This window comes from Bos indicus, chromosome 26 (assembly GCF_029378745.1).
Source record: "Bos indicus isolate NIAB-ARS_2022 breed Sahiwal x Tharparkar chromosome 26, NIAB-ARS_B.indTharparkar_mat_pri_1.0, whole genome shotgun sequence".
Lineage (NCBI taxonomy): Eukaryota > Metazoa > Chordata > Mammalia > Artiodactyla > Bovidae > Bos > Bos indicus.
In genome coordinates this window covers 36690833-36703683 of record NC_091785.1, presented here as the reverse complement: position 1 = coordinate 36703683, position 12851 = coordinate 36690833, and the positions used below count along the sequence as shown (strand labels likewise).

Below are 12851 nucleotides of genomic sequence, written 5' to 3'. Positions count from 1 at the left end.
GGAATCACCACGTGTGTTTTTTTTCTTAACTAGAAAGATAACCATTTTACCTTCCCCTGTGTCTGTTGCCTAGGTTTGATTGTGACTCACCAGGGGATGCCTTGAACTTTTTGCACTCTCTTCCCAGCCCTGATGCTAAGATAAAAATACACTACCCTATTTGACATAAAACCAGACCCTGGCTGGTAGACCAGAGACCATCACACACACACACACACGTCTATACCCTCTGGGGTAAAGGCTCAGCTGCCACCTCTGAGTCAGCCTGCATGATTTTTATGTTTATGAGCAACTCACCTTACTCTCCAAATTTAGACTTTAGGACTGTACACCTCACCCCATCCTCTCTCATCCATTTTTGACAAAACGCATAGCTAAAATTTTAGTTTTTTTTTTTTAATGAACTAGTCCTGTGGGTCCGTCATACTTGTGTTGATGACTAATGTGTGTCTATTTCCAGTAGATATTTTGTAATAAGCTATAACTCTGAAAGAATATGATGGGAGGAAAGGGGCCATGATCCTGTATCAAACAAACTGGAGAAAACCAGTATGGGAGCACTTAGTGCTTTCTGACTTTTGAAAGGAAGGAAACTTTGCAGCATGGAAATTGTAAGGCGCAAGAAAAGTAGACTCGAGTTTTTCATGGGGGAGGAGAATGAAGTCCCTGCTTGTATAGCTTCTGCGATGTCTGACTTAGTCATGACAAACTGCAGCTGAAGTGTCTCTCTGGATGATCCCATGCATTGAACCAAGGGATAAAAGAATAAAATCTTTTTCTTTCCTTAGCTGGTATTAATTCAGGAACTATAAAGCAAGTTTCAAATTGACATCCTTTTCTAACTGGAAAGCAAGCATACCTTATATAGAGAATACAAACATTTCAACAGGTACTGTTACCCACTTGCCTGGTGTTAACTTTTTATTTAAGCACAAAAGGTCTTAACATTTCTGTGTGTTAACTTTTAGTGGGTGTAATCCGTGAACACTGAGTAAATAAAGGGCTCAGGCTGAGAAGCCTGTGGCTTTCATTGCGAAAGTAAATTTACAGAATCTGATTATGAAGCATGTTAGGTCTTCCCTTTCAGAACAGTAAGCATGTACCTTTCATCGGATTGGTGTGCATAGACATAGAGATGATGTAGCACTTTAAAATGCATTCTTTTTCCTTTTTCTTTTTTTAAACACAAGTCTGGGAATTCCCTGGCAGTCCAGTGGTTAGGACTCTGCACCTTGACTGTAGAGACCCAGGTTCCATCGTCCCTGGTTGGGGAATTAAGATCTCAGAAGCCGCATGGCACATCTAAAAGCAAAAGAAACAACCCCTCCCCAAACCAAAAAGCAAAACAAACACATGCCAAACATCTCGACAAACTCTCTTTAGTATGAAGTTCAAACACATGTAACCCAAGGTTAAGTTCTACCCTGTAAAGTCAGGTGGTTTAACATGTGCTGTGAAGATCTACATGAGAAATAGGACGTGCAGCCCCGTTTTGTTGTCTCTGAACTTTGGAATTCTATGCAGACCTCTTGCAGCGAAGATGCAAAAGTGAAACCAGTCCTGGCTTTGGGCAGATCTGATATTCATTCCCTGATGATGCGCTGGTTTGGCTTATTTTCTTCCTTTTCAAATATTCTTTCTCTTCCCCCTTCCAGAAATATGGTGAACCAGTGTCAACAGTGTCCATACAGGCTCCCACTCCAGGAGTTCACATAGAGGACACCAGGCAGGGCATCAGCCACAGGCCAGCCACCCTCCCACTCCCCCCACCCCCCACCATGAACGCCACCCTCCCAGCACTATTCTCCTCCTGTGCTTTACATATCTGGGATCTGGCCTTGATGGTTCGGGTCCTCCTGGTCTTGGCCTCAGGGCCTTACTTAACTCAACCCACTTTTCCTCTTGTCTTGACTGCCTGTCTAATAGGCAGAGCGGCTAGAAATAACTGTGTGACCGTGTTTTGTGTTCATCTCACTATTTGCCATGATAGGAATCATTCTTATAGATAAGTAAATCACAGAGCCGGGCAGAGCATCCACCCCTTCATTTTACAAACCTCCCTCCCCCCAAAAAGAAAAAGACCTTCCCTTATAAAAAGCACACAGAAAAAATAAATTCCTGTTGCTGGTGAAAGATTCTGAACGTAATTCTTCTTATGCAGGAATCAGTTTATTTAATGGGTTTAAACATAAAGAGTTTTAAATTTTTCTTCATCATATGCGTAAAGGGAAAACACCTTTTATTATATATATAATGTATTTTGGTGTAATATGTGTAATTGCCCTGGTATCATGTATATTCTGACAATATTAAGAGATTTAAAAGTCTAAAATCCAAACTTCCAAGAAAATAATGTTGTACCTGTTTATAGTTATGAAGCTTGTACCACGACTTTGTAGAGGGTTTAGATGTAAAAAGTTTTATGGCTTTCTTCAGATTTATACCTTTAAAATGACCTTTTTATAGCCGAGTTCCCTATATTCTTTCAAGTAAGCAGGCAGATGTTTTTGCCTTTTTTTTTTTTTAAGTACAATAAGAAGCATGTCTTCTGCCCTTCATCAGCTACAAAAAATACTCATGGCTCATCCAGTTGGAAGGTGATTCACCTGAAGCTTGGTTCCCAAATTAGTAACTGGGCAGCATCTCATTTAGCAAGTGGTGCTTCCCACCAACTGAGAGGAAAAAAAATAACCCCATCTCTCTCTCTTACTTAGATATAAACTTAGGCTTTCACTTGTCAGAGGAAAATGAAACCATCACTAACCACTATTTATTTCGCTGGCAGCTTCACGCCTACGACAAAGTAATTTTTCCCCAGATGAATTACTCGCTTACTCTGGTGCGGCAATGACTAATAAAGTTATTTATGAAAACTCCTTAAGCGTGTGGTCCCCGTTCCCACAGTGTGTCACTGCTGCCGCCAAGTGACAGTTCTGGAAAAAAATCAGCAAATCTTAAGCCATTAGAGAATCGATTCCTCTTTCCAAGCGAAGGCCCCTGCTACCCCTTGACAGAGAGATTGTCTTCTTAGGTGACAGGAACTGAGAAAGAATGCTCTCCTCAATCAGCTTGACCCACGTGGGCGTCACACCCGGCGGTGCCCCCCGCGCTGGAATTCAGGGCTTCTGAAAAAGCAAGGGGTGAATCAGAAAACAGTTTCCTGGGCTTCAACGAATATATCCAATATTCAGGTTGAGGCTGTTTTTAGCTCAGTTTGGGTCGTGTCCCACAGTCTCAGGCAAAATCATGCTTCGCTACAGGGAAGGGAAATTATCCTACAGATCCATCCTGCGCACCCAAAACTTGTAACTTTCACAACACGCCAACGCGGGAGGTGGGGTGGGGTTGGCGGGGAGCGGGGGGGGCCGGGAACCTATGCAAAGATTGTTCTCTTGAGCAACCCCATTCTTGAACTGGGCTAAGAGCTTTTCAATTGCCGTGACATTTTCAGCCAGGGAAGTAGCAGTCGTTGCAGAGCCATGTTTTACGGGCAATTACTTTATATGATCAATGGAGCAATTCGCCTTCCAGAAAGGAACCAAAGAGATCAAGTTAAATCATTAAAGAGAGAAAGAGAGAGCAGGGAGAAAAGGACTCGTCTCATTAGCAGGTGCGGGGCTGAGGGCTCCGCGGCGGCGGTGCACAATGTCGCTGGCCCTTTAAGACAATGGCCGTGCTTCCCCCCACACCCACCCCCCCGCCCCCCCCTCCCCGGTCGCTGTTGACAGGTCTAAACCTCCCTAGCAGCCCATTGTGGCCGCAGTAGGAGGCACCTGCAGAAAATGTGCCAAAACCAGGCAGGGAGCGAGAGCTTTTCAATAAGCTCCGCAGCTGGAGGGACGAAGCAACACCAAACAAGCCGGCGCGGAGCAGGCACGTGATGGGGAAAGGGGTCACCGCCAGCCACCTCCTATTGGCTTCCTGCGCACCCGTCGGTTCAATTTGCTGACATCCACTAGCCGGCTTTTCTCTATTTGCTTAATATGCTGAGGTATTTAGCTTAAAAGCACTAAATGCTCCATCACGACGAGCTGCTCTCTCCTTTTCCCATTTACTGTTATTAAGGACATTTTCCCCCATATTTTCTCTCGCTTTCCGCCCCAAAACTAAGATTGTTTTCTTTCGCTCCTCTCTCATGACTACTTACAGGCATTCTCTACCACACGCTGCTGCTGCCCGCTTGATTTTACTCGTTTTTAATTCAGGGACAAGTAATAGTGAAGGTCTCTGCTGCTTTCCTAAAGCGCACGCATCCTGGCTGCCCTAAGCACAGGTCTGGACAGGGCAATTGCGTTTCAGCTTAGCAGACCTTTTTTCTGCATCTTCTGAGTACCTTCCCTGAGGGCTTCGCGGTCAAGAATCTGCCTTCAGTGCAGGAGATGAAATGTGGGTTCGATCCCCCAGTCAGGAAGGTCCCCTGGAGGAGGAAATGGCAACCCATTCCAGTATTCTTGCCTGGCAAATCCCATGGACAGAGGAGCCTGCAGGCCCCAGTCCACGGGGGTGACAAAAGAGTTGGACTCGACTGAAGGACTTAACAGCAAACAACTGTGTACCTACCACTGTCCTTGGGGCTCTCGAAACCCAGACGTGAACAAGACCATGCTCCCCTTCTTGTACTGTTTAAGGATCCAGCAGAGAGAGGAAGTGGCTAATATAGGCCCATTTGTTTTGCACCCATGCACTTTTCTCTGTAGTACTGGGTTGGCCCAAAAGATGGCTGGGATTTTTCCATAACGTCTTAAGGAAAAAATCAACAAGTTTGGGGCTAACTGGATACTTGCAGCCCTTTTGAGAATAGGCAGAAGTGGAGGTGGGGTAGGGAGGGACCTGGGAGGTGCTGGTGGTGCTGTGGCTTTGTGGAGCCTGCCTTGTGAGTCGAGAGGACAGACTGGCAATGTCAAATCTCCAAGGTAAATGATAGATGAGGACCTCGATTTTGGCAGCTCCTAAGCGTCCGAACTCCTTACTTTCACTCACCACTTTCCAGTTCTCATGATATTTCCATGTTGTTGTTTTTTTCCCCTCACTTGAAGTAGTAAGGCATTATCTATCTTACAGATGAAAACATCTGAGATTCAGGGCAGAGCACCTTGTCCAGGGCCCCACAAGGAATAGGTGGTAAGTCAAAGGCCCACAGCAACTGCGCCCCTGCCCTCTTGCCCCCAAACTGCGGCTTCCCTTCTACCCCGGGCTGCCTCTCAGCCTGTCTGCCCCCCTGAGCACACAGTTTGAGAGCAGCCTGGAGGCACCCGAAGTGATGTGTTCACGGTGTAACTCTCTTCCCCCTCCTACAGATGGAGAGTGTTGGTGTGTACAGATTCTGTGGGTGTACAGCAAAGAACAAAATGAAGTGTGATTCCAGGTGGGAGATGACCGCTTCAGGTAGGAAATGAGCTGATATGTGTAAGTATCAAACGCGTCTGAAGTGGTCACCCCCAGGACGCCATTCCTTTAGAGAGGGCCGAGGTACTTGTACATCTGTGCACACGTCGTCCTAAGGTATTTGCTAAATCGTGGCTTGCTCAGAGTGGCTTGTTCAGAATCCCAACATGTGGTGAGAGGTATGAGAGAAAGAGGATCTCAGGCACTCGGCTCGTGAAGTCATTTCCCACCTACCCGAAGCCCAGGGTGGTCGGGGTCCACGCTCACAAGCACGGCTCGTGGAGCGGGACTTAACGTCCATGTAGCCCGCCTGGTGTACACCAGCCCCCTGCTCTTTGGGCACCGGGCTAAGGCAGGAAGAGATGGTCTCTCCCCTCAGCCAAGCTTGTTTATGCTTTAACACGTCTCTCCTCTCAGAGGACTGGTCTTCTTCCTTCTTCCCCAGTGCACCCCCCACCCCACCCAATTCTGGAGAAAACAAGTGGACTATTCATGTAACAAGAGAAAGAGTGAGCAGGGAAGGGGGGAGAGATGCCACCGACAAACTCCATTGAAAGCCGCTGGCTGTTCATTTACATTCACACTTTTAAAAAATGTTAACTAATGATGTTAAATGGTTTGCCAAAGGTCCTGGCAGGTCAGTTGTAGAAGTGTCATTTCTGCCTAATTAGGGCTCTTGTGGCTGCCCGGGGCCTCCCAGTGCAACTGGTGACAAGCCGAGAGCTGACAGCTTCAATTGATGCCAATAGGAAGGTTGGGCCGGTCATGTTTTCCAACTCAGCCAGGTGTTTGCTGAATGGGGGAGGGGGCCTGGCGAGATCTGAGCGCTTCTATGATCCTTTTTCTTTCAGGGCTCCCTCCCAAGTCCTTCCCCTTTGCCTGTCTTGTCTTGTGTCAAGGTCAAGAATGGGCTTTGCTAAATCAGCAGTTTGGGTTATCTCTGGGAGGTCATTAGCAATCCCCAGCCCAGGCATTTCAAGTGGTCTCAGACCCCCGATGCTAGATATTTTTTTTCTCCCTAAAAAATCAGAGGGTAGGGAAAGAAAAGTTTTAGGTGAAAAACAATAGTAGGAGAAAACAAAACAAAGCGAAAAAGACCCAGAAAGCTCTGCAGAGCCATCAAAGCATTAAGCTTCTGAAGACATTCATCGTAATAAAATTCCTTGAGGAGAAAACAGCTAAAGCATCAGTGCTTTAATCAATGCCTTTAACCTTTCACTGAAGAAAAGACAACAGTGAAAAACCCTAACCTGTTCCACTGGATATAGAGAACCTGGCACATAGAAGGAGCTGAATAAATAATTTATTGTTTGATTTTTCAGGAGAAAAACCACTGTCTGAGAAGCAAAGAGTGATTGATAGAGATCCTGCTATTTCACATGCTTACTTTCATTGCTTCTACAGCGCTCTTTGAATTTCTTAGTTGACCATGAAATACGTGCTAAGTTGATGTACCACATGATGGGGTGATATGATTATCTTATTTTTTGTTTTTTCTTTCCTTTTTTTTTTTTTTTTAACAACTTAAATCAAGCAAAATACCACTGGTGCTGGAGCCCTGGGCTACAGCATCTATGACACAAAAAGGCAGTTGAGTAACAGGAATAGAACAGCAGTGTCTAGAATTTGGAGTTGACACTCTGGCCGATTTGTGCCTGAATTCAACCTACTAGCACTTGAGTGTGTGCGCATGCACACACACACACACACACACACACACACACTAACTGAGCCTATTAGCAGGCCTGGTAAACAAGGAATGACTGGAGTAATACATGGGGTTTTGGGAGCAGTGCTGTGTTGAAGAGAAAAACGTGAACTGAAAAAAGCCATGCTTATGAAAATCTAAGACCAGACCCCAGGATTGTAGTTCTAAGAAGGAGATGGGAGATTCAGGTGATGGGTGTCTGAAACTTCAAGTTTGCAGCTTCCTTTCTTCACACAATGATGACTTTCCCACCTGCTGCTCCTGTTTTCTCTAACGTGGGCCAGTGAAAAGTAGGGCCAGAAAAAACAGACTGTTTATTGGTTTTATCAAGGAGTGTTGTGAAAATAAAGGAGACAGTGTCCTGAGCACACCGAGGGCGATACCTGGCATATATCAGGTGCTGGATGGCGCTAAGTCCCCTCCCCGCTGTCCCAGGTTCTTCTTGGTTGGAGACCATGTGGAGCAGTTCTGTGGTGTCAAGCTGTTTTCTCAATACCCAGGACACATTTGAACAAAGAGAATTAATAGACTTGACTAATAGGCTGACCTCATGAATGGTGAATGAGCAGATGAATCTAGATGTTTTTCAACCAGGTTAGTTGCCTGTCTCACACTTTCCCTCCAGGGACCACCTTTGTCACTGAAAAAAGAAAAAGTGAAAGTGTTAGTCGCTCAGTCGTGTCTGACTCTCTGCAATCCCCATAGACTGTAGCCTGCCAGCCTCCTCTGTTTATGGAATTCCCCAGGCAAGAATACTGGAGGGGGTTGCCATTCTGTCCTCCAGGGGATCTTCCCGACCTAGGGATCGAAGCCGGGTGTCCTGCATTGCAGGTGAATTTTTTTCCATCTGAGCCCTCACGGAAGCCCCCTTTGTCACTAATTTCCCTTAAAAGACCCACTTTGCATTTTGTCTGTCCATGTTGTGCCGCAGCACATGCTGTTTCTCCTCCTCTTCAGCAGCTTCTTCCTGTGTTTCCTTGTACCGCTTCTATCCTGGGATGTGGTTCCGCTTCTGGCCCCAGTACTGACCCTTGTCTGTGCTTTGCCTCCTGCATCTGCCTGTGAATTACAAGGAGTCCTCTGGCATTAATATCTCCCGACTGTATACATGATAACTGATCATTACAGTGGCGACTCTGGAAAACTGGAATTATGTTCAGCTATATCTGGGGCTTCCCAGGTGGCACTAGTGGTAAAGAACCCACCTGCCAATGCAGGAGACATAAGAGATGCAAGTTCAGTCCCTGGGTCGGGAAGATCCCCTGGAGAAGGAAATGGCGACTACTCCAGTATTGTTGCCCATGAACAGAGGAGCCTGGTGGGCTACACTCCAAGGGGTTGCAGAGAGTCGGACACAACTGAAGCAACTTATCACTCACAGATATCACCTAAGCCTTTCTGAAAGGCAAATCTGATTTTGTTTTTCCATTGTTTTCTTTGACCTTAAACACTTACTCTGGTTGTCCTGATGTACTGGCAGTTCTATCGACATTTCAGGATGCTTCAAGCCTCAGGGCCTTTGAACAGATTCTTCTTTATCCTTAGAATCCTTTCTCCCTCTTGTTTGCCTGTCCAACCACCTGCTCATTGTGCCACCTCCTCCACCAAGCTTCTCCTGGCACCCCTATGTTAGATTGCCCTTTCTCTCTTTTGCATCCCCCTGCAGGGTCTCACATTCTTCTCAGTAATCATAGTGTAATCATGGTTCAGTTCAGTTCAGTTCAGTCGCTCAGTCCTGTCCGACTCTTTGTGACCCCATGAACCGCAGCACGCCAGGCCTCCCTGTCCGTCACCAACTCCCGGAGTCCACCCAAACCCATGTCCATTGAGTCGGTGATGCCATCCAACCATCTCATCCTCTGTCGTCCCCTTCTCCTCCTGCCCTCAATCTTTCCCAGCATCAGGGTCTTTTCAGATGAGTCAGCTCTTCGCATGAGGTGGCCAAAGTATTGGAGTTCCAGCTTCAGCATCAGTCCTTCCAATGACTACCCAGGACTGATCTCCTTTAGGATGGACTGGTTGAATCTCCTTGCAGTCCAAGGGACTCTCAAGAGTCTTCTCCAACACCACAGTTCAAAAGCATCATGGTACAAGTTCCCTTTTATTGAGGGCCTTCTGTTTGCCAGCTAAGTGTAAGTCTTGCTGTTGTAGGTAGGTGCTCACTACTGATGAGGACATCAAGGTGCATGTTTAAGGTCACACGCCTTGAAAGAGGCCTGGAGCACACGCACTAACCACCTTTCACCTAGAACCACCCATGTACACTGTCTCCCATCATAAGTAGCCGCCATGCTGATAAGCCTGGCTGTGTGGTTTCAGTTTTCTCCTCTCTGGATGGTGAGGCCCTGGAGGGTGGTGACACTTGTCAAATCACTTGATGTTGTGGTGCTTAGCATAGGGCCAGCACATGGCAGAGACATGAATTGTCTCTTGTGGTCTACCCAGGGCTTAACGAGAGCCTCTTTTAAGGAAGAAGTTTTAGGCTAGGCGGAAGGTGCTATAAGGTCAAGGAGGTTGGGGCCCTGAAGGCCAACTTTGCCCAGGATCAGCCATGCACAGCAGTGTTCTTCATGTCTGTCTACAGAGGACAAGGAATGAATAATTGTTCTGTATTTCATGTTCCGTAAGGCTTCCTGAGAGAGCCCTGTTTTTCACATGGAACTACCAAGTCATTTGGGCTTCTGCAGTGACTCAGCAATAAAGAATCTTCCTGCAATGAAGGAGAGGCAGGGGTAACCGGTTCGATCCCTGGGTGGGGAAGATCCCCTGGAGGAGGGCATGGCAGCCCACTCCAGTATTTTGCCTGGAAAATCCCATGGGCAGAGGACCCTGGTGGGCCTCTGGGATCCATGGGGTCACAAAGAGTTGGAGATGACTGAGCGAATGAGCATGCATGCACCAGGGCATTTGGCCAAGAATTTATGCTTGTTTGAACTCTTCAGAAAGAACTCCCCATTGAAGCACACCAAATTTAGAAATGGGCTTTCCTTTTACAAATATGTGCATGTAAGTTCTCATTCCTGCTCTTCATTCAATTTCTTTTTGCTTCTGTAATCTCTCCTGTCTTGAAAAGGGACTTTTTTAGACATACATGTAATACAATGATAAGAATGATACACCCGAGAGAAAGGACTGAAAGGGAACCAAGGCAAAGTCAAAGGTAAATGAGGTCACAGATGCATACCATGAGGTCCTGTGGATTTTGAAAGATGAGCCACAAACGTGTGTCTCAGTTCCTGCACATCAGCTGGACGGGGAGGGGGATGAAGTAGGTATCAGCTTGGCTTCCAGTGTTTCCCCGTGGGATGCAGAGATATCAGGAACATGAGTTTTCCAGGAAACTGTTTGCATGAGGAATCGGTCATCTCCCAGGAAACCCCAAAGGTAGGGCAGAGTGATGCTTCTCTCAGAGGAGAGGGTCATTTTGAGTATGTCGTGATGTCACTCAGGCTTCCCTGGTGGCTCAGATGGTAAAGTGTCTGCCTGCAATATAGGAGACCTGACCCAGGAAGATCCCCTGCAGAAGGACATGGCAACCCACTGCAGTACTCTTGCTTGGAAAATTCCATGGATGGAGGAGCCTGGTGGGCTACAGTCCATGGGGTTGCAAACAGTCAGACACGATTGAGCGACTTCACTTTCTTTTCTTTTCTTTGATGCCACTCAGTCTGTCCCTCACCTGCCTACAGCCCAGGCTTAAGCAAACAATGACAGAAGCCCCTCGCTGTCCCATGTACCTCCCATTCTGAGAGCATCGGGGTGCCGGCCCAGCTCCTCACGGTGATGACCCAGCGACGTGGTGGTGGCTCCAGTGATGTGACGGCGGTGGCAGCAGAGGCGGTGAGCCCGGCGCTGGCAGTGTTGGTGGCACTTGCGTGGGGGCGGTGGCACCAGCACTGGCGGTGGCGGTGGCACCAGCACGGGCAGCACCTGTACAAGCAGGAGGTGGCACTACACCTTCCAAGTGGATGCAGCAACATCGCAGCAGCTGCAGGGGCCGGTCAGCTTCAGCCAAGGGGGAGGGGGGGGTGGCTGGCCGCAGCCCAGAGTGGCTCTGCCTCCCTTGATGAGGGCCCTTGCAGCAGCTCCATGGGAGAGAGAAGCCTGGACAACAGCAAGGAGGCCCATCCAAGGAGGTATTTGAGGCTCCCCTGGAGGAAGACTTAGGGGCTTCCCAGGTGGCTTAGATGTTAAAGTGTCTGCCTGCAATGCGGGAGACCTGGGTTCAATCCCTGGGTTGGGAAGATCCCTGGAGAAGGAAATGGCAACCCACTCCAATACGCTGGCCTGGGAAACTCCATGGACCGAGAAGCCTGGTAGGCTATACTCCATGGGGGTCACAGAGTCGGACATGACTGAGCAACTTCAGTTCAGTTCAATTGGAGGAAGACTCTTCCAGTAGCAGGTGGGAATTGGAGCCAAAGAAATGCTGTTAAATGACCCCATTTTTAGCCTTGAAATAGGGTGATCCAGATAGAGATGAGTGACGTTAAGATACAGAGCATTTGTGAGATAAGAACAAAGCACTTGGAGAAGAAAAGCTCAGTTCTTCCTCAGGTGGAAGCTGAGCCCTCATTCATTCATTCATCCAGTGATTCATTCAGCAGGGATCAGTGGAACCTGTGCTGGAGTCTGGACTCAGGTTCCAGGGGATATGAACGGGCTTTGCCACGTACTAGTCTGTGATCTTGAGAAGGTTACGTGATTCTCTACACCCCAGTTTCTCCATCTGTGACATGAACTGTGAATGATATTACGTATTTGCCTCAGTGGGTTTGAAGAGAATCAGACGCACATGAAATTTTTAGCAGAGCGCCTGGCACCCATTAAGCATCCAATAAGTATGAGCTATGTGAGAGGTTGTGAGATGTTCATCATCCCTCATTAACTAAAGCAGTATTTGTCCATGTGAAATGCTGCATTACCACCATCTAGGATGCTCTCTGTTATCTGTGGCTGCTGCTTGGTAGAGAGTTTATGGGTGATTCAGCTGACAAATTACTTCTGTTATCTGCCTTTCCCTGGTAGCTTTTTTCCTTGGTAGTTTAGTGACTTCCCTGGTGGCTCAGACGGTAAAGTGTCTGTCTGCAATGTGGAAGACCTGGGTTCAATCCCTAGGTTGGGAAGATCCCCTGGAGACGGAAATGGCAACCCACTCCAGTACTCTTGCCTGGAAAATCCCATGGATAGAGGAGCCTAGTAGGCTACAGTCCATGGGGTCACAAAGAGTTGGACACAACTGAGTGACTTCACTTTCTTTCTGGTAGCTTAGCTGGTAAGGCAGGGGACCCTGGTTCAATTCCTGGGTTGGAAAGATCCCCTGGAGGAGGGCATGGCAACCCACTCCAGTATTCTTGCCTGGAGAATCCTCATGGACAGAGAAGCCTGGTGGGCTGCAGTCTATAGGATCACAAAGAGTCGGACACGACCGAGTGACTAAGCATGCACATATCTGCCTTTCAGGACTTTTCTGGAGCACATGAACTATATATGAGACTTCCAACAGCAGGGAAAGAGATCCCAGCTAACCATCTCTTCGGCGCATTACCGTGTTCCCTGACGCCTCTGTCCCCCACATGCTTGAACAGTTCCCATGAAGGGAGGTGCAGAGGCACTTAGGGCAACTTATCCAATCTGCTGGCAACTCTGACTCTCAGAAGGTTCTCCCTCTCTCTCCACTCTCCCTTTACCCCCAGTGTCTTCAGCTTTTCTTCCTGGAATGTGGTTTTACAGTCTTTTGTCATTCTGAGATCCAGTT

At 47.5% G+C, this 12851-nt stretch overlaps 1 protein-coding gene across 1 annotated transcript in view; it reads left to right on the top strand.

Moving 5' to 3' along the window:
- Positions 1-12851, top strand: part of HSPA12A (heat shock protein family A (Hsp70) member 12A) — a 174956-nt gene that overhangs the window by 8865 nt on the left and 153240 nt on the right. The window contains exon 2 of the mRNA XM_070780909.1: positions 5298-5385. Coding sequence (XP_070637010.1) covers positions 5298-5385 — 88 coding nt within the window. The remainder of the gene's footprint in view (positions 1-5297; positions 5386-12851) is intronic.